Source organism: Scyliorhinus canicula, chromosome 4, assembly GCF_902713615.1.
Source record: "Scyliorhinus canicula chromosome 4, sScyCan1.1, whole genome shotgun sequence".
NCBI lineage: Eukaryota > Metazoa > Chordata > Chondrichthyes > Carcharhiniformes > Scyliorhinidae > Scyliorhinus > Scyliorhinus canicula.
The window spans coordinates 117,116,209-117,143,838 of NC_052149.1; the positions used below are offsets into that span (position 1 = coordinate 117,116,209).

The 27,630-nt window shown below is 45.8% G+C and overlaps 1 protein-coding gene across 2 annotated transcripts in view; it reads right to left on the bottom strand.

Annotated features, from left to right (window-relative positions):
- The window catches only part of si:ch211-267e7.3 (ADAMTS-like protein 2), a 190,088-nt gene that overhangs the window by 137,945 nt on the left and 24,513 nt on the right, over positions 1 to 27,630 (bottom strand). For both annotated transcript variants that reach the window (XM_038795019.1, XM_038795020.1), the window contains exons 2-4: positions 24,442 to 24,584; positions 2,819 to 2,894; positions 1,971 to 2,073 (exon numbers count right to left, since the gene is read on the bottom strand). In XM_038795019.1, the coding sequence (XP_038650947.1) occupies positions 1,971 to 2,073; positions 2,819 to 2,894; positions 24,442 to 24,584 (322 nt within the window). The remainder of the gene's footprint in view (positions 1 to 1,970; positions 2,074 to 2,818; positions 2,895 to 24,441; positions 24,585 to 27,630) is intronic.

Below are 27,630 nucleotides of genomic sequence, written 5' to 3' on the forward strand. Positions count from 1 at the left end.
AAGTTTTTTACACAGAGGGTAGTGGGTGCCTGGAACTCGCTATCGGAGGAGGTAGTGGAAGCAGCGATGATAGTGACATTTAAGGGGCATCTTGACAAATACATGAATAGGATGGGAATAGAGGGATACGGACCCAGGAAGTGTAGAAGATTGTAGTTTAGTCAGGCAGCATGGTCAGCACGGGCTTGGAGGGCCGAAGGGCCTGTTCCTGCGCTGTACTTTTTTTGTTCTTTGTTTGTTCTCGGAAGGAGAGAATAGGAGGAGAGGAAAGAGGGAGAGGAGAGAGAGCGGAGGAGGGGAGAGGGGGGGAGAGATAGGGGAGGAGAGAGAGGAGAGAAGGAGAGGTGAGAGGGGAAGAAGAGAGAGAGGAGGAAGAGAGGGAGAGGGGGAGAAGAGAGGGAGAGGAGGAAGGGGGAGGAGAGAGAGAGGAGAAGGAGAGGGGGAGGAGAGAGGAAGGGGAGAGAGGGGGAAGAGAGGAGGTATGGGGAGGAGATGGGGATGAGAGAGGGGTAGGGGAGGAGAGGGGGAGAGAGGGGAGGGGAGGAGAGAGGAGGGAGGGGAAGAGAGAGGTGGAAGAGAGGAGAGGGGAGAGGAGGGGAGGAGAGGGGAGAGGAGGAAGAGAGGGGGAAGAGAGAGGTGGAAGAGATAGGGGAGGAGAGGGGGAGAGAGGGGAGGGGTGGGGAGGAAAAGAGGGGGAAGAGAGATGGGGTATGGGGAGGAGATGGGGAGGAGAGAGAGGTAGGGGAGGAGAGGGGGAGAGAGGGGAGGAGGGGATGAGAGAGGGGAGGGAAGAGGAGGAAGGGAGGGGGAAGAGAGGTGGAAGAGAGAGGGGAGAAGAAAGGAGGAGGAGGGTGTGGCGCAAGAGGGGGAGGAGGGCAGGAGAGAGAGGGTGGGAAGGAGAGAGGGGTGAAGAAAGGGGGAGGAGGGAGGAGAAGAAGGGAGAGAGGAGGAGGGGAGAGAATGGGAGGAGAGGGGAGTGGGAAGGTAGAGGAGAGAGGGGGAGGAGAGAGGGTAGAGGGGTGGAGAGAAAGGAGGGGAGGTGGACGAGGGATGGGAGAAGGGAAGGGGAGAGGGGGAAGAGAGAAGGGGAAGCAGAGAGGGCAGGAGGGAGGGGTAGGAGAGAGGGGAGGAATGGGGAGGAGAGGGCAGGAGAGAGAGAGTGAGAGGTATAGGAGGGGACATCCACAGCTTCAGACCTAGGCAGCCTCAAATAATGGAATAAAAAGTGGAGATGTACAAGAGGCCAGAATTGGCAAAGCTATAAGATGACAGGTTGTAGGGCTGGAGAAGGTTACAGCAATAGAACGTTCAATCTTTTTTTACATCTTTTATTTTTTAAATGACTGCTCTGTGCAACCAGAATCACTATTTTCACTGTTTTTCTATTTTTAAATCAAGCTTGTAGCCACTACCTGGATACAGTGGAATCCAGTGATCACATTACCGTAGACCCAATTTAGTATAGTATACCAAATGGATGGACACCTTACTTGATAAGATGGAACCCAGTGATAGTATCACCGCATACCCAGTACAGTATAGTATACACAGTGGATACCTTACCTATATACAGTGGAACCCAGAGATAGTATCACTATATACCCAGTACAGTATAGTATACACAGTGGATACCTTACCTATATACAGTGGAACCCAGAGATAGTATCACTATATACCCAGTACAGTATAGTATACACAGTGGATACCTTACCTATATACAGTGGAACCCAGAGATAGTATCACTATATACGCAGTACAGTATAGTATACACAGTGGATACCTTACCTATATACAGTGGAACCCAGAGATAGTATCACTATATACGCAGTACAGTATAGTATTGTATTGTATAGTATAGTGTAGTATACCCAGTGAATGGATGCCTTAGCTGGATACAGTGGAACCCAGTAACAGTATCACCATATAGTCAGTATACTATATATAGTATAGGCAGTGGATAGATACCTTACCTGGATACAGTGGAACCCAACGATAGTATCGGCCACTGATTGCTTTGGCATTAAAAGCTGAACATTGCTGTTGTTTGAAGCTGACTCCATTATTTGGACAGGGCTGTACAGAAAAATAAAAATATAATGACACAAAGATCTTGGGATTATATTGTACCCTTCATGACCTCAGGACATCCTAAAGCGCTTTGTCGATTAAGATCCTTCTGAAGTATAATCAATACTGTAATGTGGGAAATGTTGCAGCCAAATTGCACACTGCAAGGTCCCACAATGTCATAATCTACTTTAATGTTGATTGAGGGATGAATATTGTCCAGGACACCAGGAAATAGCGCTTTGGAATCCTTTAGATCAATCCGAGAGGGCATATGAGGTCTCGAATTAACATCTTATCTCCAACTACACTACACTCCCTCAGTACTGCACTGGTATGAAAGTCCAGATTTATTTCCTCAAGTGTCTAATGTGGGACTTGAATAGCCTTCTGATTCAGCTGGGCCAATGCTGACTAGATGTGGCACTACAAGATTCATTCTTTTCAGCCAGTCCATGGTGCTCTGTTTGACCCCTGGATCTCATTGTTGTTTGCAAGATATTAGGTAGATAAAGGCATGGACCAATTTGTTGGCAACATAGGAACCATTCTCAGATGTGGCCAGTGGCTCTGAGCCCAGGTAGAATCCAAAATCTCAATGCCTGTGAGCACAGGCTCTACAATCTCACTAAAAAAGAAACATTTTTCGTTATTGCTACCAGTGGGGGTGAGTTTATCCCCAAGGAGTAAGAATGGGAGGGAAAGAGAGAAGACACAAAACAGCCAAAAACACAGATCTAGAAAACCTCACCTGGATTTGGCATAAGTGATACCTTCGAGGTGATCCAGTGCAAAAGGTGCCGTTTTTACTTTGTGAAATTATACGCCTACAAAAAAAATCATGCTTCAATAAATATACTGCGATATCTAAACCAATTATCAGCTCATACAAGGTTATAAACATCACTCAGCTACAAATAACTTATAAAATAACTGATGGTTCGCCATCTTAAGAAAGATCACAGAGATCAAAACAGATGTGGCCTGACTTCGAATATTTCCAACTTACATTTTTGAAATCTACATGTAAATTGACCAATAAAAGCATCTAAAGCACAGAACATCCAATAAATGCATCAAGCAATTCAGAGCAAAATGTTATTCTTTCTGAAACAGTTGCACGCATCATGTTGTAACTCCCCAAAATGTGCTTTTTCAGGAAAACCTATTGCTGTGTCAGGAACCTGGGGCTCAGTGTTGAAAACTTACAGTGGAAGGACTTCACTCCTTGAGTTAATGTAAGCCTACTTGTGACACTAATCAACTGGGTGGCTGTCACCTGCCCCTCTGCTGCCCGCTCCGCTACTGCAGCTTTCTCCTCCTCCTCGAGCAGCTCCAGCTCGTACAGCCGCAGGGCACCCCCCAGGGCTGCGGCAACTAGCAGGAAGGCCACCATTGCTGGTTGAATTCCAATATCCATTTTCTGCAGGAGGTGAAAGGCCGACATGTTAACATGGGGCGTAACCCAGTGCCCAACCATGTACACCAGGCTCGCCCCAGTTGGCATTGCAGGTTCCACCCCCTGCATGTCCCTCCTGTCCCCGCACCCCTGGCCCCATTGGTGGTCTGCACCATGGGACTCTGGCCCTGGTGCCCATCCCTGATTTCAGGGGTACCATTGGCTGGCACTGCAGCCCCCATAGGGGCTATTGTGGGTGTTGCCCAGGGTTGGCCACTGGCGGGTGGCAGCCGGGTGGGGAGGAGTGTGATGGAATTGTGGGGGGGGGTGAGGCGGTGGGGGCGCCCATACGGTTGGTGTCACTCTGCAGAACCAGGGGCCAGGGTGGGTGGTCAGTGGGGTGTGCAGCAAGATGGCCGCCTTGCAGGCTGCGGGAATGGCGGTCCGTGCCAGTCACGTGGGGGATCACCCCGGTCACTCGGCCTGTTCCCCCCATACTCCCCTCCCATGACCCTGGCAGGGGCCCCCCACCCCAGCCAACATGTTAACATGTTAACCCGGCCAGTGTCCGGCCTGGCAGCCCACAGTCGCTCCTCGCTGTGTCCTACCTCCTCTCTCTCTCCCTCAGCAGCCGCAACGCCTGTTTCATGATTTTTAAAAGCACAAGTGAACCGCGCCGTCGGGACCTGGGTCCATCAGCGGCAGAGAACCGCGGAGGCCCCGGAGAATACCAGGTCAGGCCCACTAATGATATGCAAACGCTGTCTATTGTGCGTGCATTGCGGAACGCGTTGCCTCCGCTGTCGAGGTGACAGAGAATCGTGATTTGATGTCAAATCGGCGCCTGCCACATTTTTGGTGTCGGAAGCTATTCTCTGCCCAATGTAGAATCCCACCCAGCACCTCCAGCAGTCCCTTGATACTTCACTAGATCATCATCCCGGTTTTGTGCTGAAGACTGAGTTTGTCTTGAACCCATAGCTTCCTGACTCAGGAATTGAGTAGCTATAAGCTAGGTCACAGCTGACACATCCCAAAAACACAGTCATGAGGCAAAATAAAAGAGTTAACTGTACTGTGGTTCACCCCAGATGACATGCCTGGCCCAGGAATATCATAGTTGTCATAGGGCGCGATCTTCCCAAAAGGGAATAAAGTCCCCTAGCGAGCGTATTTAGTGTGTTTCCAGGAACGTGGTTATTCAGTGCTACTCATGTTGACTAAAGGCCTAAACGGGGCACCCGCGGACAAAGCTGCACATAGCCCCGTTTTTTACAACAGGGAGCTCAGCTCACCGGAACTCCCCATTGTAGTGAGAAATTGAGACGCCTGGCACAGCTAATGTGCCAGGCTGGCACTTCCATGGTACCCAGACAGTGCAAGGGCATAATCCTGCCCAACGGACAAGCAACTGGGGTCTCCCACGAGTGCTGTTCCGTCTGCTCTCCATTTGTGGGGTCCAGTACCAAACAGCGCTCGCTCAAGGTCCCCGAGGTGAAGGGATTGAATCCCAAAGTCTCAGGTACCTTGGGAGTGTGCACATTAAAGTGAGGCTTACTGCCTCGCTCTAATGTACAGATCTGCCAAAATGTTATCCCACCCACAGTGAGCGGGATTCTCCTTGCAACGTCTTGCGAGATTGTGTTGAATCTCGCGCTGCGTTGCGAGCTGGTGGATCCCGGGAGCAGGGTTTTCTGGCTTTCACCAGCCACGCTGCGCCGGGGCGAGATGCTTTTCCGGCACAGCGTGGCCGAACGATCGCACCCATTGAGTTTTACAACATGGAAGGAGGTCCTTCAGCTCACCATATCCGTGCCAACCAACTGCACCTACCTATTCTAATCCCCTTTTCCAGCACTTGGTCCATAGCCTTGTATTCAATGGCATTTCAAGTGCTGATCTAAATACTTCTTAAAATTGTTAGAGTTCCTGCCTCCGCCACCGGTTCAGACAGCGAGTTCCAGATTCCAAAAGGATTTTCTCACATCACCTCTAAACCTCCTGCCCACTACCTTAAATCTATGCCCCTGGTTACTGATCCCTCCGCTAAGGGCAAAGTACCTTCCTGTCCACCGTATCACTGTCCGCTTGACGTTTGCGCATTCTCTTACAGGAATTTAAGGATTCCCTCCCTCCTATAGGTAGATCACATGTGGAAGACCAGAGGGTGCAGACTGCTGGGCAGGCGGCAGTTATGGCTGACGATTATGAGCTAATCCATAAATTTAAACCTTTGTTTCATCACCCCCCTAATTTTGAAACGGACAGGAAGTGGGAGAATGAAAGGAAGTCAGGTAGCCAAGCTAAGGAATGGCTAACTGGGAATCCGAGATTCCTCCTCCGATGAGGAAGGAAGGTACTGAGGGTAGGGGCAAGACTTGGAAGCCTAGGTGTTACCATTGTAACAAGGTGGGACACGTTCGTTCAGTATGTTGGAAGTTGCAAGGAAAGCCTGTGGGACCTGTGGGAGTTCATGAGAAGGATTCTGAAAATGGGACAAAAACTGGGAATACTAAAGGGAAGACTGTAGCTTTAACTGGACTTAAGAAACCTGAGGCAAACAGAGGGTGCAGGTGTGAGGAACGAGATAGATGGGAGATATGTTGGATTTTTGTCTAAGGGGAAGGTTTCCCCATTTTCCTCAACTGATGTCGCCAAACTGCTAACTATCCTAAGGGACAACGGTGCTACTCAAACTCTTGTACTGAAGAAGGATTTAGTTTTCCCTCCAGAGAGTTCAATGAAAGTTAAGGTATTAGTGAAAGGGATGAGTGGAGGTTACATCCCAGTCCCATTGTATAAAGTGCAATTGGAATGTGATTTAGTGTCAGGTCCAATAGTCGTCGGAGTGGTGAAGGAATTCCTAGTAGACAGTGTAGACTTACTTCTGGGGGAATGATCTGGCAGGAGTGAAGGTTGTAGCTTTACCAGTGATTACAGAGAGTCTGAGGGAAGTACTGCAGACAGCACATGAGATGCCATTGGTAGAGCATGTGGGAGTTAGGAAATCTCATTGGGCATTGAATGGCTCAATGAAAGAAATGTTGAAAGACGTTGATCACATATCAAATGCAACGGTAATGAATCTGATTCAGCTGATAATGATGACATTATCTCTACTAGAGTGATTCCTCACAAGGACTTGCCAATGATAAAATCTAGTAGAGAACCAGATTCTGGGAACTCTAAGACCGAAGGTGACGATAAGAAAGAGGAGTACGAATCCAATAGCAATGACAGTTTCACAGTCCTTACTGTCCTTGTTCTGACTACCTGATGCCATGCTATTTTGTATACTTTCCTTCAATGCAGGTATGCTCTGGGAAATATTTGCTTCTGAAGTGAATGGCAATGAGCTTACTGCAAGAGGTTGTAACAAATTACTTTTAGAAAAGATCAAATCACTTTCTTCCAATTTGCTGTCTTCATTCCTAGCTTTGGAAGAATCACTTGCAATTTGTTCAAGGTTAGTTGGTGGCAGGTCTAGTCGGTAATAAACTAAGTGATACCAAGCAAACGGCTGGTTAATCCACATCCTTTTAGAGGTCCACAGTGCCTCTATGAGGTAAAGGAAGGAAACAGCAAAGGAGATGAACTAATCATTAAAAATTGCTTTTAAAACCTAAGAGGAAGGTGGATTGAGAACCATGTTGTGGTTCTGCCACCGTATCTGAAATCAACAACCCAGAAAGTTTGTGGCTCCAATAACATTCTACCCTCTGATTCTGAAAGTAAAAGAGACCAATTAAAATCTGGAAAGCACAATGTGTTTCAGTCCTTATTACCAAATGGGGATAAGGGCTGTTATTATGAAAACCCCAATGTACAAGTTGGAACACAAAGATTGCTACACAAAAAGTTAACCAACTCTGAGAGGATAGAACTCTCGGCTGAATTTGTTGCTGAAGGTAGCCATGTGAAGGACAGGAGAGAATGTAAAGCTGGAGGGGCAGGGGAGCATTTATTAGTTGAAAATTAATCGACTATTTCACTCAGTATTAACAATACTGCTTGTAGTTTGACTGTAGAAGATCCTCAAAATTTGGACAAACATTAATTGGACAATCAGAAAAGACTAACTGCATTACTCAAAAGACAGAAAGAGTACAGAGTTGTAGGGAAACATCAGGGGGCACTCTGTTAGTGACTCATGGTGTGGACATAAGAAACTCTGAACCACTAAAGCCACATCCGTCTTGACTAAACCACAGAGCCTGGCTCAGTTAGAGACGGAAATACAATGCATGTTGGACATGTTGCAGAGACAAGCGAAAACACTGTGGCCCACAGAATGCCAAGTAGAGTTTGGGAGATTGCCGACCACGTTGGAGGGCAATTTGGTGCTGGCCACGCCGGACTTTTCGAGACCATAATCCACTTATGTTTATAGAGAGGTTTGAAACCTGGAACGCAAGATTATTCTGTTGGGCGTTTATTATTACAACTACTCTTAAGTTAAAATTGTATATATTCCCAGAAAGGATAATGTGATTGCGGATGCTTTGTCACGCGTTTAAGGGCTGACTTGTTACACAGGAACATGGAAGTTAGGAGCAGAAATAGGCAATTCAGCCCTTCGAGCCTGCTCTGTCATTCAATCAGATCATGGCTGATCTCTTCCTGGTCTCAAATCCACCGCCCCACCTGTTCCCCATATCCCTTGAACCAAATCCGAAATATATCTATCTGCTTCTTGAAACCATTTGGTGACTCCGATTCCACCGCACTACGGGGCAGCGAGTTCCACAATGTTACCAATGTGGAGACTGGGAAGGGAACTTGGTAGCGCAGTGGTTTGCACTATTTCTCCACAGGGCCAAGGACCCAAATTCGATTCCTGGCTTCGGTCACTGTCTGCGTGGAGTCTGCACTTTCTCTCTGTGTCTGCATGGGTTTCCTCTGGGTGCTCCAGTCTCCTCCCACAAGTCCAGAAAGACGTGTTTGATAGATGAATTGGACATTCTGAATTCTCCCTCTGTGTACCCAAACAGGTGGCGGAGTGTGGCAAATACAGGATTTTCACAGTAACTTCATTGCAGTGTTAATGTAAGCCTATTTGTGACACTAATAAAGATTATTTTTATTATACTGGGATGGATAGGATGGATATGTGTTTGTGATTTATGCCTTGACTACCTCGTAATGAAACGTCCGTGCCCTAAAGTTTCATGCTTTTGACTGGGGAGGGGGAGGGTGTAAGGGTCCCTCTTGTTTATTTATCCCCTTATTTCCCCTTCCTTTTATTTTTGTTGTTATCTTTTTGATCCAAGGATGATTTATGGACCTGTGTCTTTTTAAAAATAAATTTAGAGTACCCAATTCATTTTTTCCAATTAAGGGGCAATTGAGCGTGGCCAATCCACCTAGCCTATACATCTTTGGGTTGTGGGGGCAAAACCCACGCAGACACGGGGAGAATGTGCAAACTCCACACGGACAGTGACCCAGAGCCAGGATCGAACCTGGGACCTCAAGCATCGTGAGGCAGCAGTGCTATCTACTGCACCACTGTGTTGCCCTTTGGGTATGTGTCTTTAAGGCAGCATGTGCCTTTAATTCAAACAGAAGGATCCAGAAATCTGTGCTTGTTTATATTGATGATTGCAGAGGGGCCTGCACCAATGACAGAGATTGGCCGGCACCAGTGATGACTCGGTTTGACTGATTTCGCTGGTGACCCAAAGGCTGTGCTCTGCAAGCAGGGGAGAGCCAACCAACTCTCTCTGCAGAAAGGTTTGTGTGAACCGACCAACTCTCCCCCTAGGTAAGGCAGAGGCCTGGAAATAAACCACAAACTGAAAGCAGAGTTTGATGTGAAGCAAAGGGGCCTCTCCAGGAAAAGCTGTGAGTAATACATTTCTAAACTACAGAGAAGATCACCACAGGCTAAAAAACAATGACTTTGATCAATCAGCATGCTGTGAGGAAAGCATGCCACAGAACAACCACTGGAAGCAAATACTTTCGTCCTTATTATTTTCACCCCTTCCGCCCCCCCCCCCCCCCACACCCCCAAGTGTTTGTCTGTCTTGTGTGTGTAGGTAGAGGGTGGGACAGGTAAAGGGGGTAGGAGGTTTGGCTTGTTGCTATTTACTGCATATTTCATCATTATTCCTGTTATAAATAAACAGCAATTGTGTTTCCATTTACAAACCTGGTGACTGTACTCATTGGGCAGCTAAGGGCCAAAGACGTCAGGGATTTTGATAAAATTGATTGGTTAATTCACTGGTGTTGGTTCTCTGCTACAAGTGGAGCTAGAATTGATTGTGCACTTTTTGTTGTAGCAAGACTGTTGTTCAATTCCTTCATGGTGCTTGTGGCTTGGAACAGCAACTTACGTTTCTTGATTTTCTGTGCTGAGAATAGCATGGTGAGCACTGAGCAGGAGAATTAAATTTGGGAGAAGCTAGAGGGGAAAGATCAATCTGAAAGAATGGATCGACAAGCCTCTCTACAGCATATTTAAGCTGCGGGCAAAGCAGGGGGTATTAAGAAGAGAGTTTTAGAGTACCCTGTGCAGCCAATACTAGGTCTCCTAGTGGCAGAATGGGCAGGCTATGCAATGGGTGGCAAGCCAGGAAAGGAGGTATAGAGTATGTGGGATACACTCGCAACCACTTTAACAGTCAGAAGAGGTGAGATGGCATTCAAGAGAAGCTGAAGAACCACTGGGAAATCATAGAATCCCTACAGTGTAGAAGACCAATCGGCCCATCACGTCCACACCAACCCTCTGACAGGTTCACTACCCTGCAACCCCACCTAATCTTTGGACACTAAGGGGCAATTTAGCATGGTCAATCCACCTAATCTACAAATCTTTGGGATGTAGGAGGAAACCGGAGCACCCGGAGGAACCCACGCAGACACAAGGAGAATGTGCAAACTCCACAAAGACAGTCACTCAAGACAGGAATTGAAGCCGAGTCGATGGCGCTGTGAAGCAGCAATGCTAACCGCTGCACCGCCCGTGCTGCCCATCACAGAAATAAGACAATATTCAAAGGCATTGCAGTAACATGGTCAGCATCAGCTTTGAATGATCGATGGTTCTGCCATCTAGCGCATTCCTGATTTCCACCACTGGTAGACCATTCCCTTCAACTGCCAAGGCCTAAAACTCTGAAATTCCCTCCCTAAACCTCTCTGCCTCTTTATCCTCCTTTAATAAACTCCTCAAAACCTATTTCTTTGCCCTCTCTCCAAATATTTCATGTGGCTTGATGACAAATTTTATTTGATAATCACTTCAGCGAAGTGAAGTGCCTTGAGACATTTGGTGCATTAATGTGCTCCTCTAGTGTCACGGTGGCACAGTGGTTAGCACTGCTGCCTCACGGCGCTGAGGACCCGGGTTTGATCCCGTGTTACTGTCTGTGGTGGAGTTTGCACATTCTTCCCGTGTTTACGGGGTCTCGCACCCCACAACCCAAAGATGTGCAGGCCAAGTGGTTGGCCACGCTAAATTGTCCCTTAATTGAATAAAAAGAATTGGGTACTCTAAATTTTTTTTAAAGGCGCTCTTCATCAAATAAAAGTTGATGTTTGTAATGTGACAGTTGACTGATCCTGCTTTAGTAAGTGAATGATGTCCACTGACAGAGAAAATGTAGGGGCCCCATGATGGGGATCCTTTCCCTCGTTGACAGACTGAATCAGATCGGGTTTTGAAAGCCCGAATGAGAGGTCAAGATTCACACCATAATGGCAAAGGAGGAAGTGAACTTTCACATTGGTCTTTTGCATATGAAAAGCACGGGAGGGGAGCCTTTATCATCAATAGGTCTAAAGGAGATCACACGCTGTGAGCAAGTCACGCTATCTGAGGAGTTTTTCTTTGAAATCGCACTAATGCTTTCACAAACTACAATTCGCATCAAGCCACCATGATCTTCCTGTGAATTTCATAGGAGTTCCCACGCCACTTTCTATCGTGAAAAGCATTTGGTCCAACCCCATTTTACTTTATTTTTGCATTTAAATAATATATTTTTAAAATCTTTCACAGATGATGAGGCGTTTGTGTTCCTTCAGGAAACAGACTAAGACGAAAGTGATTAACCTATGACCTGGACGTCTGGGAAGTGTTTTAATTTCTACTAATCTTCTGGCAGTCCTGCTGGTGATTTCCATTTTGTGCAATGCCTTTGCTGATGGCCTGTGTTGAAAATTCTGTTCAAATCACAAACACACAAAACAATTGCAAGCCATACTAAAATAATATAGCAAACAAAAAGACAGACACGTTTGAATGATTTGCTTTATCATCACTCTTTTTTTAAAAAATTTTAGAGTACCAATTCATTTTTTCCAATAAAGGGGCAATTTAGAGTGGCCAATCCAATTACCCTGCACATCTTTTGGTTGCGGGGGCGAAACCCACGCAGACACGGGGAGAATGTGTAAACTCCACACATGACCCGGAGCCAGAATCGAACCTGGGACCTCAGCGTCGCGAGGCAGCAATGCTAACCACTGTGCCACCGTGCTGCTCTTTATCATCACTCTTGACCACTCCTTCCACACGTGATGCTCACAGCCCGCAGTATCTTTCTCAAGTGGAGTTTTATTTCTCCACAATGAGTGGGCTTAAATAATGAATGTCGGAGGAGCTAATCAATAGCAAAAGCACAAACCCAAACCTTACCCCACACCCAAGTGATCCCTGTTGGAAGCCACACAGAGGAAATAGTGATTGGAAGCTGCCACATGTTAATTACCACTTACTAGCCCAAGCTGGAATATTCTACAGATCTTGCTCCATATGGAAATGGACTGCTTCAGTATCTCAGGAGTTGCAAATAATACTGAACAACGTGAAGTCATTAGCTCACTTCTGACGGAGCGAAGGCCATTGACGAAGCAGCTAAAGATGGCAGATTGTCCCAAACCTCCCCCAACCCCAAAAACTGCCTCTTTTAGACCACATATTGAAGGGGAAGGGAGGGGATGGGCTTTCCTGATCTCCAACTTGTAGCACATTCAACAACTACCCTGAACATCAGGACACTCCACCAATACCCCAACCACCTCCACATCTGTCCTTGCTGCCTCACACACAATGCAAATTCACTGACAAAGTGGAAATGCAAACTTACTGAAAATCTCCATTGTGACCAATGATGCAAGACAGCAGTCTGTCCTCTAATTTCTCTCCATGCATAAGTGTGGAGGCAGTAAGGGCGGGAGAAATCTTTCCTCCGTATGGTAATATAAACAGCGACACCCCAAACCTTTTCATAAAGCAAGGGTTCGTGATCTCACTCACAGTGCCTGCACAGGAACTTTTACCCACTCATACAATCACACAGAATCAGGCATCCAGTTACATTAGGGCCACTGTAATTCAGATTCCCTGGTGCGTGGAAAATGTATGATGGGTGTGTGTGTTGGGGGGGGGGGGGGGGGGGGGGGTGGAGAGCATGAACGTGTGCGTGTGTGGGGGTGGTGGGGGGAGAGGTGTGGCTCCCCGTGCACATGCTTGGTTCTATGTTTTCATTTGGAGTGCTGGTGATCGAGGCGTCTGGAAAGTCGGCGTTGCTGGGTGGGCGGTCCCCGTGCTAGCATGGCATGGGACCCAGCTGCAGCATTTTGTTCTCTGTAGGTGCTGGAGAATATGGTGAGAAAAGCCAGCTGTGCAACCGGCGCGCTCACCCTGCTTTTCTCACCTGAACCGGCACTTAGGGAAAAAATGGAAAATTCCACCCTCCTGTCCATCACATGCAGCTTCCACTGCTTTGCATCCACATTGTCCTGGGTTGCAGCTTCACCTTGTTGGCACCTCATAGAATCATAGAATTTACAGTACAGCAGGGGACCATTCGGCCCATCGAGTCTGCACCAGCCCTTGTTAAGAGCACCCAACCTAAGCCCACATTTCCACCTTATCCCCCGTAACCCACCTAATCTTTTGGACACTAAGGGGCAATTTATCATGGCCAATCCACCTGACCTGCACATCTTTGGACTGTGGGGGGAAATCGGAGCACCCAGAGGAAACCCACTTAGACATGGGGAGAAAACGCAAACTCCACATAGTCACCCGAGGCCGGAATTGAACCCGGGACCCTGGAGCTGTGAGGTAGCAGTGCTAACTACTATCCCACCGTTCCACCCATATTTATATATGCCTGCCACGGCTTCTGGCATGCATTTCTACACTCCTCATTGTGGCATGCATTTCTACACTCCTCATTGTACCAGGGGTGATCCTTTGGCTTGATGGTAATGGTAGATTGAGGAATACGCCAGGCTCTGAGGTTACAGTTAGTGGCTGTGTACAATTCTGCTGATGTTGATGGCACTGAACAGCTCATGGGTGCGCAGTTGAGGAGTCACTATATCTGTTCTGAATCCATCTCCTTTAGCACAGTGGTAGTGCCATGCCATAACACATTGGAGGGTGTCCTCAATGTGAAGATGGGAATTTATCCTCACAAAGATTGTGCAGTGGTTACTCTTAACTATATTGGCATGCGTGGATACATTTGTAACAGATAGAAGTCTAGTAGATTTTTTCCTCTTGCTGGTTCTCTCACCACCTGTTGCAAGCTGCTATGTTCTTCTGAACTTAGCTGGCTCAATCAGTAGGGGCGCTACCAAACTACTCTTGATAATGGTCATTGAAGTCCCTCACAGAGCATGCCCATACCCTTGCCATCCTGGAGTCATATGTTGGGAACTACCAGGACAACTTCCTCATGACTGCATATCGAAGTACTGCCACCCCTGTTGCATCTGTCCTCCCAGTTGGAGGGGACAAACCGAGGGATGAAATTGGGAAATTCTGGGACATTGGCTAAAAGACATGACAGTCAGGTTGTTGGCGTACTCAGCTCTCTCAATTTTATCACAAATCCCTAGAGGTTAATGAGGGGGACTTTGCTAACTCATCTGGACTAGATGTGCCTTTGTCATGTCGTCTCGCTCTCCCCCCCACCCCCCCCAAACTCCTACTTCGCTCACTCTGCCTTTGTGAACTACCACCCATCGCTAACCAGCCTTCCCTCTCAAAAGTCTTCAAATGGTTTGTTGCCTCCAAGGTCCTTGCCCATCTTTCCTCCAACTCCATGTGAAAACTTCACCAGTTTGGTCACAGCATTAAAATAGCCCCTTCTAAAAAGCCTCAAATTCCATGCTGCATGACTGTAACCATGGTGAACCATCCCTCCTCATCCTCTCTTCAACTTATGTCATGGTCAAACATATCATCCTCCTACAACCCTTCTCCCCTATCATCCAGCTCAGTGGCTGCCCCAAGGTCATTAAAAGTCAACTGCACGTTTGGGATTGTACACATACGTCGGAATAGAAGGCTCACCTTACCCAAAGGAGCAGACAGTGAACCATTTGGGATTCCATAGCATTCCAGATGAAGCATTTCTGATCATTTTTTCCCCTGCTGCCAGCCCACATTCATTTAAGTATTTCATTTAATTTCACAATCTGGAACATTGGGATTTGAATTCTCAACCTCTGGGTTATTAGTCCAATAGCCATAAGCACCAGGCTCCCATTTTGGATTCTTGCAAATGCACAGAGAGAGAAAAAGAAAGATGGTTGTAATTTTGAGACGAACAGCAAAATAAATTCAGAATCTATTGCAAGTGATGAAACAGTGCAAAGAAATTAATACCCCTCAAAAAGGATTCACAGGCTTCCTACTTTTCAGGATAAACGCAGCAACGGTAACACAAAGAATTCCATCCCTTGCATGAGTCAGTTGGTAAATTAAAACCAGATCACGCTGAGGCAGTAGTCCCCCACTGCAGCTCTTCAAATTGCCAAAGGTATTCAAGCAGCAACTTCCAAGCATCAGGTTACAGATTCAGGTCACTGATTGACGTGGGGCATGTTCTGCTGGGTGATGTAGTCAGCAGACCGATGCAGAATGAAACAAAAAATTACTTTAGCTGATCTATAATCCCACAAAATGTTTTTCAAGTTTCACACATCAGAATAATTCTTGAAGAAGAGAAAATTAGCAAAATCTACATTCTGAGCAGCAAATTCATTCCATTTGGAACTGAAAGTTTTCTTAATATTGTTTTAAATTTTGAACCAGTAGTAGATTGCCCTGGTCCATATGACCCTGTGACAGAACTGAAGAGGGATAGAAATGTAATGAATTATATAGTTGGAGAGGGAAGTCCAGTTTATCCAGCATCTTCTGTTTTTATTTCAGATTTCCAACATCTGCAGTATCTTGCTTTTATTTTAGAAAATGTCCCTGTTGAACAAATCTTAAAACACTCATCCTTTGTGGGCGGCACGGTAAGACCAGCGCCAGGGTCCCAGGTTCGATTCCCCACTGGGTCACTGTCTGTGCGGAGTCTGCACGTTCTCCCCGCTCTGTGTGGGTTTTTCCGGGTCCTCCGGTTTCCTCCCACAAGTCCTGAAAAAAATGCTTGCTAGATGAATTGGACATTCTGAATTCTCCCTCCGTGTACCCGAACCAACGCCGGAATGTGGCGATTAGGGGATTTTAACAGTAACATCATTGCAGTGTTAATGTAAGCCTACTTGTGACACTAGAAAGATTTTCAATTATTAGCAATAAGAATTATTTCTCAACTGTGCTTCCTTTGGTAGCATTCTCACCTCTTGAGTCAGGCGGTTGTGGGTTCAAGTCCCACTTCAGAGACTTGAGCATAAATCTAGGCTGACACTCCTCGTTCATTACTGAGGGAATGCTTGCTCTGTAATTGTCTATCAAATTAGATATTAAAACCTTTGGCGTGGACATAAAAGATCCCATCGAGGCAGCACTGAGAGCTGTTGACTGAGGATGTTTTAAGGGTTAATTTTTAGCTAAGGTCTAGTTTTTGTTTCTTGAATTTAGAAGTCAACGAATCACAGAAAGTTTATTCCAGTCTTAAATAGGGGTGTAATGACGCCCACAAAGACACAGGGGATTATCGACTGATTTCCCCGTGGGTTCATAGAATACGAGTTCCCTTATTAAGCGAATGAAAGCTCACCCAACGTGGACCGACCGACATGACTTCAACACCTGTAACCCATGGACAGCAATGCGGCGTAGTGGTTAGCACTGCTGCCTACGGTGATGAGGACCCGGATTTGATCCCGACCCTAGGTCACTGTCCGTGTGGAGCTTGCACATTCTCCCTGTGTTCGCGTGGGTTTCACCCCCACAACCACAGGTTAGGTGTATTGGCCACGCTAAATTGCCCCTTAATTGGAAAAAAATAATTGGGTACTCTAAATTTTAAAAAACACCTGTAACCCAGGCCCGGTCGGTGCTCCCAATAGTCCTAGGCTGGGACCAAGCTTTGTCTGCCGTGGTAGCAGCTTCTTTTCAATGCAGGAATAAATCTGAGTTTGTTCCGAGCCTGGCCTTGGCAGAATTATAACACTTTATTTCCACTCAAACAACAAAATCATCTCAGATCCGAATCCACTTTTAAATACAGTTAGCACTCTGGAATACTTGCTGTATAGAGATGTCCTGAATATTCAATTTTGAGAAATAGCGATCGTTTGCAACTGTTTAATGAAAAAGATCTGACACACTTTCAAAGTAATGCAGATTCTCTTGCTGCATTTCTTCAGAAACGTTCTCAGCCCACCTTCCAGTCAAAAACTAACTCTCAAATACCTTAACACCTGCCTGCTTCAACCCTTGGCTCCTCCCATTATCTATATCATCTTGTTCAGGTGAACACAATGTTTCTAATTTACCACTCCGCAGAGAACCCTCTTAATATAGACCAAACTTTTACAATGCTTTAATTGCAGCTCTGGCTCCAAAAAGCCTATCTGTCTTGCAAACCAAGATTTTTAAAAACACTACTGCAGCAGTCATACACACACTAACCCAGGGTTTTAACCCTTACCACACCGAATATATATAATACAAAATATCTGAAATGTCTACATTCAGCACAATCGCCCTGGAAAGCAAATAGACAGCGCTGATACCCTGAGCCGCCTCCCTCTACCCACAAGCCTGGCTCCTTTGCTGCCATTAGAAGAGGTCACAATGACTTAGAAACCTTACCAGTATCAGCAAAACAAATCAAACCTTAGGCACAGAAGGATCCAACACTAGCCAAGTTGAAACACATGTTCCTGAACTACGGGATCCGAGGGCAGCCCTCTGATGACATGAAACTGTATCTAACCAATAGGGAAGAACAGTATAACCCTGTGAGGATTCCAAGTAGTCGGTTCCCGTCCAGGGTGGCGCCCAATCCTGATGGAATTGCATAACGGCCACCCTGGGGCTTCCAAAATGAAGATGCATGCGAGGAGCTAAGTTTGGTCGCCCGTCCTCGACAAGGATATTGCAGTCTTTGTAAAACAATGTACCCTATGCCAAAAGAACCAGAAACTCAGCTCTCCCTTTCAGCCTCCCTGCACACATGGGAGAGGCCAGGCAGGGCATGGGTGGAGGTACACATAGATTGCACCGGGCTGTTCTTGGGTTCTATGTTCGTGATCTTGGTGGATGCACATTCCAAGTGGTTGTCAGTACACCTCTGGCCTCTATAACTTCCCACGCCAGGATTGAAAAACTCAGAGAGCTTTTGTGCACATGGCATACCGGAGGTCTTAGTCTCTGACAATGGCACAGTTTTTACTAATGGGGAGTTCCAGGCCTTTATGAAATCAAATGGCATCAAACACATTAGGGCGGCGCCATGTCACCTGCTTCCAGCATCTGGCCAAGCAGGCATGAAGAAACAGCCGGCCACATCTGTGAAGACAGGATTGGCACGATTTTTGTTTGATTACAGAGCTCCACCCTGGTCGCTCTGCCAGAACTATTGATGGGACAACGACTTTGCACCAGGTTGAGCCTGCTCTCTCCAAACTTGGTGGAGAGGTTGGAGCCCCAACAGGAAAATCAAAAAAGAAATCATGACACCATAAGACCTGAGAGGGTGTTCAAGATTGGGGGCACTGCATGTGCAAAATTTCGGAGGTGGCTTCAGCTGGATCCCTGGAGTTATTATAGAAAAGATGGGGCCTGTATCGTACAAGGTGACGGTCCACGGTAAAGTTCTGAGGAAGCACTGTAGGAGCCTTCCCCCGTTGAAGCCTCATCTCTGACTCCAGTGATGGCCATCGCTGGCACAAGGCCACAGTCCTCAGAGGACCCTACGTCCATCTCCCCCGATGGTGAAGACTCAGGCTCTAACATGAGAGGCCAAGGAATCTGTTGTTCCCCTGATGGCCAGGACCGAAGAAGATCCAGAATTGATGCAAGAGTCCGTCTTGCTTGCTAACTGGTTTTCCATTTTGGATATTGGTGAGGGTAATTTTCCTTCAGATGAGTGCAGTCAGAGCTAATTCTGCAGCATGACGGGTGTCTCAGCTGCATAGGAGGGAAGGAAGAAGAGTGGAAGAGCAATAGTGATCAGGGATTTGATATTGAATGGCGGGACAGGATTGAAGGGCCTAGTGGCCTACTCCTGCTTCTAATTCTTGTGTTCTTGTGTTGTGATAGTCAGGGGATCCAGTCAGCATTTCTGCAGCTATAAACAAGACTTCAGGATTGCCTCCCTGGTGCTAAGGACAAGGATGTCATGGATCGGCTGCAGGATGGCCTTCTGGGAGAGGGTAAGCACCAGAGGTCATGGTCCACACTGGCATTCATGACACCAGAATGAAGCAAGACGAGGTGCAGAAAGCAGGTTTAGGGGGTTAGGAAGGAAATTCTAAGGCAATTGATAGCCTTTAAAGAATTATTACATAGTTTCCAGCAATTATATATTCCTTCAGAGTACAAAACAAAACGAAAAGTCAGTTAACTATGGTTAACAAAAGTATTTAAGGATGGTATAAGATTAAAAGAAAAGGCCTATAAAGTTGCCTGAAATAGTAACAAACCTGACGATTGGGAGTGTTTTAGAATACTGCAAAGAAGGGTCAAGAAACTGATGAAGGGGGTAACAGAATAGGAATGTAAAAAAGCAAAAAATATAAAAATGGAATGCAAAAACTTCTCTAAGTTGTAAAAAGGAAACACCTGGCTAAGTCAAATGCGGATCCATGACTGGAAGAGTCAGGAGAATTTGTAATGGGGAATAGAGGAATGGCAGCAAAGCTAAATGATTAACTTGTTTCTGTCTTCACCGACAACAATACAAGAAATCTCTCAGAATCAGAGATCCAAAGGACTAGGGAGAATGACGAATTGAAGGAAATTACTATCAATAAGAAGGTTGTACTTGAGAAATTAATGGGACTGAAGATTGATAAGTCCCTGGGACCTGATATTCTACCTCCCAGAGTATTGAAAGAGATAGCTATGGAGATAGTGGATGCATTGGTGAAATTCTGTAGATTCTGGAACAGTTTCTGTAGATAGGAAGGTAGCAAATGTCATCTCACTATTTAAGAAGTGAGCGAGACTGGGAACTACAGACCTGCTAGCCTTACGTCAATAGTAGGGAACATGCCTTTATCTGTTCAATAGGATGTGGTAAGTGGACCCTTATCTGATTGGGAGTTTCTTTTTAAGAGGATGTTACCAATAAAATTGAAAAAGGAGAGTTGGCGGACATAATGTACTTGGGGTTTTCAGAAGGCATATTTGATGATGACCCCCACAGGACGTTGGTTAGCAAAATTAAAGCACATGGGATAGGACGTAATATACTGGTATGGACTAAGGGTTGACCAATAGGCAGAAAGCATGGCAATGCATCTACCAATCGGAGTCCTCTTGCCAACCAATCAGCAACCTCTTTTCCCATACACATTGAAAGTTGTTTCCCCTGACATTGTTTCACACTCATCAGGTCAGTCACAAGAATACCAAAAAGATTTGACAAAATGTATTTTTTCCGCAATACTCAATATATCAATGATTTGGATGTGGGGACCAAATGTAATATTTTCAAATTTGACTTCCGGTGACGGTGATGTTCTGAGAGGACACACATCAAAAGGCTCTCCTCCAAACCAGAACCAAAAAGAGTACTTTTAGTTTAATTTTTCCCAAAATTCGAAGACCAGACTATCTCAACAACGAGGAAAAAAACAACCATGAAATTATGCCAGCAAACGGGAGCTCGAAGGGCCGAAAAGACGGCAGCAGTGGCGGAAAAAGCCACGACAAGCAGACAGGCGAGGCTATGGATCCACGAGGCGAAGGGACCCCAAACCCCCGGCAGAGAGGGAGACCAATGATCCAAGTACCAGCTCCCCCCCCCCCCCCCCCAACCAGGTGGAGATGGATGAAAAACCTTCCTTATGAGGGAGCTGACTGCCATGAAAGAGGCGATCAGGACAGGAATCCAGGTGGCGGTGACAGAGGCGATGGCCACCATTCAAAAGGCAATTGATGAGCTCGGGAAGAAAGTGGAGACACAGGAGAAGACGATCCTTGACCTGAAGAAGGCCTTGATGGACTAGAGTGACAGAATCGTCGTCCTGGAAGCAGAAGTGAAAAGGTTGGCGGCGGCCCAGGGGAATTTAAGGGGGAAAATTGAGGACAGGTCCCGACGGCAAAACATTCAGATCGTGGGCCTGCCGGAAGGTACTCTTTCCAAGGGTCAGTGCAGACACGACAGGTCGAATGGCCTCCTTCTGCACTGTAGTGATTCTATGGTTCTATGATTCTAAGCCCAGTGTCCTCGGGCCCTTTGTCTGTGAGTGAAGATGGCTACTCACATCCTCGGCTCCCCAAAGCCCTTCCTCTAGGTTCACATTTTTCAAAAGGAGTACTAATCGGCACCGGCCTGACCACTTGCTGGGGAGGCGGCTGGATCAAGGGAGGCTATTGGATATGGGGTGGCTTCTGTTAATTCTATGGAAATAGAGCTGAAGTGGTGATTATTGGTTTCTTGCCAAGCAATGGCGGGATCCCGATTTCGCCTACGGGGTCAGGCCAGTTGCATCACATTGCCGCCCAGCGTGGTTCTCGTTTTCGGCCTCTCCCACTATTCACCGACCTCATTGCGCTCGAGCGACAGCGCAACGAGGTCACTGAATCGTGCACAAAGTTCTTTCCTCAATCATTGCAGGATCAATTTCACAACACAGCAGTAGAAGGCAGCAAGCTTATTGTTATAAAGTTGTCACTCACAGCCTTAATTTAAGGTTGCGCCTACGGCTTTTTTAAGCCATGCAATTGCATGGAGCCCCAGGTCGATTCAATGAAGGACACCTCCCTCAATGGTACTAGCTGATGTTAATTAAGGCTGTGATCAACATCTCAATTATTTTCATACTTCCTATTCCGGACATTTTTTTCACAATCATGCGTGTGCAGATCAGGTCAAGTTGATCAATAGATTAGTAAAACGTAGGGGCCCCAAATTGTATCTATGCATGGTGCCCCAGATGGTCATAGTGAGGAATTAATTAGGGAGCAATAGGCTGGGACCAAAACAGAGGAAGATATAATATAAACAAGTCTAACTCGAGGCAATCTATCTCCTGTAACATTAGATGAAAACAGGCCGGCTTCCCACAAGAAACCTCAATCTGACAGTGTTATAATCCAAGCAGGCAACAACGAATTAGGCATTGGTAGTTTGACAGAAGGGAAATGGCCACACAAATTGACAGCCTCCTGAGAACATGACAAACAGCATTGGAAGGTGGTCCAACGATACAGGGTGAAGCATTTTCACCATTCAGTGTGACATCACTGTTGCGCTGAAAGTGTCAACCTGGATTATGTGCTCCGGAAGGGGGCTTGAATCCACGACCTTCTGACTGAATGGGCTGAAAGTGCTACCAACTGAATCTATGTCATGTAACACCCGATGATCACAATAGCCAGGGTCAGAGGTCAGGTGATAACTGAGCAGTAACCGTCCTGCACTTGGGGTAAATGGCACTGTGAGGATGTTGGGGCACTAACAGTGTGCCAACGTGACTAGGAAACAGAACGAGATACCTCAACGGCCTCTACTGCTGCTCTGATTGTTTGCAGATGCTTCAGAGGCTGCAGAGAGAAAAACAACCAAAAAGATCATTGAGTATCCAGAATGGTTTAAAGACCCCTGTGTATTCGCAATAAGGCACTGAGCTAGATTGTCCCATTCCACAATCTAGTTACTGAAAACATGAAAAGCAACTGTCTCAGGATCACTGAATGTGCTATTTCTAAAGTTATCACTAATGTTTCACTGTTTTGTGTGTTTATAATCGTACTGCTGAATATAGTTCATTTATTTTGATTGCACATCCACTGGAAGTGGTTACAAATCCTACAGGACCTCAAATGGGAAACACTGGAGTTAGCCAACGATCCTGCAGTTAAGTTAATTATTTTTTATAAATTCCTCATTTGGTATTTTTGCCTGCTGAGCTTCACCAGGAGGGGGAGACTACCTTACACAACAGACCAGTTTACAGAACACATGGTGGAGTGATAAACTGAACTGGTCTACCAGTGGTAAGGGGGGAGCAGAACACAGTTAATTTACCTCAGCGATATCCCAAACCCCTCTCCCACAAACACCATGCCCCCCCCCACCTCCCCCGGCGAGATCTTCCAGTCCCACAGATGTCTACGGAGTTTTGCATGAATCTCTGCCGCCCGGGAACAAAGCACAAAATTATGTTGTGAAGGTTATAAAGTGATGTCTGGTTTTATCCAAGGTGGCACCAGCTTTAAATATACAACATCAGTGGCCATTTTTAATACTACAACATGGTCACTGTCAGTGTAGAGTTTGCAACTTCTCCCAGTGTCTACGTGGGCCTCATCCCCACAACGCAAAGATGTGCAGAGTAGGTGGATTGGCCACGTGAAATTGCCCCTTAATTGGAATTTAAAAATTGGGTATTCTAAATTTATTTTAAAAAGGGACAAAAGTCATCAATATCAGAATGAGTTGATCTACTATGTCTCCTACGCTGGCCTGAACCACAGGGTCACAGGTGTAAGCAGAAAATCAAAACTCCAATCCTACAGGAATAAAGGATATAAAGCCCGAACTAAGGGGACATAAAAACTTGAATGTCCAAAGAGTAGAAGTAGGCAGTCGTCAAATAGAAAGATTTGCATTTATATAATGCCTTTCGAAATTCAAGACGGCTCTCAAAGCACCATGCAGTCAATGAAGTCATTTTAATAAGTGTAATGCTGTAATGTACATAGCGCAGCGGCCAATTTGTGATCAGTAACCTCCTGTAGACAGCAATGTGATCATAACCAGATGTATTGATGGAGGATAAATATTGGCCAGGACACCAGGTGGAAATTGCCTGCTCTTTTCAAAATAGCATCATGAGATTTTTTTCCCCCCCCACATATGCCTCAGCGGCAGATGGGGCCTCAGCTTAAATGTTCTCAGGTGAAAGACAGCACCCTCTGAGAGTGTAACATCACAGCGTTGGAATGTCAGCTTAGATTCTGTGATCAAGTACTTGGAGTGGAACTTGAGGAGCCACAGCAGGAAACACTATGATGAGAAAGGCATTCGATAATATAGGGCACAAATGTTTCTGGTGTTTCAACGAAGGTGCACCACATATTTTTCTCATACACCTGCAGGAAATGTTGTTATTTATTACCCTTGAGGTGTTGGTGGAGGACCTTCTTGAATTGCTGCAGTCTATGCAGAGAAGGTGCTCCCACATTGCTGCAAGGTGGGAAGTTCCAGGATTTTGACCCAACATCTATGAAGCAACAGCAATATATTTCAGAGTTGGGTTTCACGGGAACTTGGAGATGGTAATGTTCCCATACACCAGTTCGTGCCCTTCCAGGTGATGGTGGCTGCCGCAGGTTTGGTAGGGGCCATCACAATTACCCAGGAAACGTGGCCAGGAGTCAAGCTGGTTCAATTCAGCCTTTGCTCAATATTGCTGTCAGCTTTCCCAACTGTTGTCAAAGTGTGCCACCATTGCCGAGTGGCATAAACACTATACGACTAGCATTTGCATTGCATCTTGAAGCTAGACAAAAGGTCTCAAATGCTTCACAGATCCAAAACAGGATATAAGTGTGTTGGCCGCAAACGGCAAAACTCTTCGCCGCTTACCTTTGTTGTAAACAGTGCCTCTCCTGTGACATGACTCCTCCTCCACAGCTTCGACTGCAGGTAGACCAGGAGCTCCATTCTCCCCACCACTGAGCAACGTCCTCCTCTCTGCTTTGGTCCTTCTCCGTGACTTCACTACTGTCCTGACAAAAACAACAAGAAAAACATCCATTTGCATCCATGAACCATTAAGTAGATCAATTCCTTGGAAACATGATATCACGGGAACAGGGATCAAACCTGGCAACAAAAAGCACGTGGGTCAAGAAAAGAAAGAACTTGCATTTATATGGTGCTTTTCACAACTGTAGGACATCCAAAGGTCCTTCACAGCTACTAAGTAGCTTTGAAGTGCAGTCAATGCTGTAAAGTAGGAAACAAGGTGGCCAATTTGCACACAGCAAAGTCCCAAAAACAGCAATGTGGCAAGAAAGAGGTAATCGTCTTTAAATTATATTAATCGAGGAAAACATTGACCAGGATATCGGAAAGGTACTCCCCAGCTCTTCTTCAAACTTATCTCTCCCCATCTCTGTAAGCTCCTCCAACCTCCAAAATCCCTTTGTTCCTCCAATTCTGGCCTTTTCCGTATCCCAGTTTCATCGCTTCGACAGCCTACGACTTGGAGTTCCCTCTAACAAGGCGTTAACAGGGTCAACTGGGCTTTTTCTTCCTTTACCCTTCCACAAACATGTGCTCCATTTGTTTTTGAGGAGTTTGAACAGTCAAAACATTTCTTGCCTCCATCAGTTCATTATTTATAAAGGCCCGTGTTTGTGGACAGCAGGATCCCAACAATAATAATAATCTTTATTATTGTCACAAGTAGGCTTACATTCACACTGCAATGAAGTTATTGTGAAATTTCCCGAGTTGCCACACTCCGGCACCTGTTCGTGTTCACAGAGGGAGAATTCAGAATGTCCAATTCACCTAACAGCACATCTTTCATGATTTGTAGGAGGAACCGGAGCATCCAGAGGAAACCCACGCAGGGAGAATGTGCAGACTCCGCATCGACAGTGACCCAAGCTGGGAATCGAACCCAGTACCCTGGTGCTAACCACTGTGCTACTTTCCCACCAGAAAATGGAGTGCAGCAGTTTTTAGGACAGATGGTCTCCCTGAAGCACCAAAGAAACCCAGTTATACCCAGGCCAGTCCTCAAATAACTATCTGAGCCCAAAAATAAAACTTCAAGACAACTTACATTCTGGGAGCTACGGTTACCAAACCGAGTGGCTAAAATATAAAACGATAGGCGATAGTTAAGGCAAACATCATTGATGTACTTAAGAAGAAGCAAGATAAGTAGATGAGAGAGAAAGGAACAGAAGGAATTGCTGATAGGGTTAGATGCTGTACATAGAATGAGGCTCGTGTGGAGCATAAACACTGGCACATGTCCACTGAGTTGAATGGCCTGCTGTAGTTCTACATATAACCCTCCAGAATTGTCTCCAGGAATGAAAGACTGATCTCCTTAAGTAATGACATAAGAAAATCCTAGGGGAAAATCATAGGCCCTTTTAAAAACCAAAGAATCACTCACATCCCGTTCCCACCTATTTTCTTTTGAGTTAATTGTCTTGGAGACAGTAAAGCAAAGGGAAATCATGTGATGAAACCTTCAGTAAATACATCCTAACAGAAATAAAACCAAAATAAACACTGAAAATCCTCAGCAATGGGCAGAGCAGTGATGCAGTGGCTAATACTGCTGCATCACAGCACCAAGGACCCTGGTTCGATCCCAGTCCCGGGCACTGTTTTGTACATTCTCCCGATATCTACGTGGGTCTCACCCCCACAACCCAAAGGTGCGCAGGGTAGGTGGAATGGCCCTTAATTGGAAAACATTTTTAAAAAATAAAAAACTCAGCAAGCCAGGATGAATCATGTGGCGAGAAACAGTCAATGTTTCATGTCGATGATCTTTGATCAAAGACCCAGGTATTCCAATGTTCAATTGCATGTTCTGGGTTTGTACTATTGCCCTGATCCTTGTAATAAGTGTTAACATAGTGCTGTAATTCCATAGTCCTGTATATTATCCACATTAACAATCTATTCACATTATACTAATTCATAAACTGAAGCTACTGACCATCTCTCAATTACTGATGTAGCAGGACTTTAACACTTTTTAAATGTTTCTTTCTGAACACTGCCCTTGGTAAACCTAGATTGTTCTGGTGCAACACCTAACTAGGGACATGGAAAATGTTACACGGTATTTCTTCAAGAGATTAAAATAACTGGGCAAAAGGTACATTGTCAAAAGTAGGAAAGACCCGTCAATAAGAGTTGATCAGTTTATTCTTGTCCTTCCCTTGCAGCTCACAGCCACCAGCACAAATGGAGATTCAGGCATGTCTTGCCAGATCTTTCTAATCACTAGATAAAGAGAGAATTCAAAGTTCAAATGGACCAGAACCATGCAGTACTTAGGATGGCAAAAGGAGTTGATAAGATAGATGGAGAGAAACTATATACTCTGGTGAGAGAATTCAGCCAACGGAGGCAAAACCTTAAAGGTAGAACCAGGATTTCATGATGAAGTTAAGAAGCACTTCCCCACATGGAGAATGGAAATCTGGAACATACTCCCACAAAAGGCTGTAGGTGCAGGAGAGGAGGATGGACAGGGGGCAACTGGAGCTTTCAAAATTGAGTGATGGATTTCATTTGACAAGGATGTCAAGATGAGTAAATGGAGTTCAGCTGCAGATCAGCCATGAAGCAAATAAGTGACAGCACAGGACTAAAGAGCTAAATGGGGTTGGTGATATTCATACTGTTACTAGGAGCATCTTTTGCGTGCTGCCAGGGTGTTTAATATGTCCATTCAGGAATGCAGACTGATCCTTACATAGTTGGGCTGTATAGAAACCCCCAATCAGGCCCCAACTCAGCTTGGGAGATAAAATGTCAAATCTAAACTGTAGTGTCATTAGAACAATGTAGACCCCTTGGCACGCTCACCATATAACAGAATAAAAATGAGAATGGATTTTCTGAAAACAAACGATGTTGCTCTAAGACCTGAGGACTGCCAATCCTCTTCCAAAACCAGTCACCAGAAGACAGAAGGGTGACTATGCCCATGAGGATGGGTTTGACTCCCCTCAGGCCCTGCCTTTAATTAGCCCAGATTATAAACTCAGCACACAGAATCGGTGCAATGCA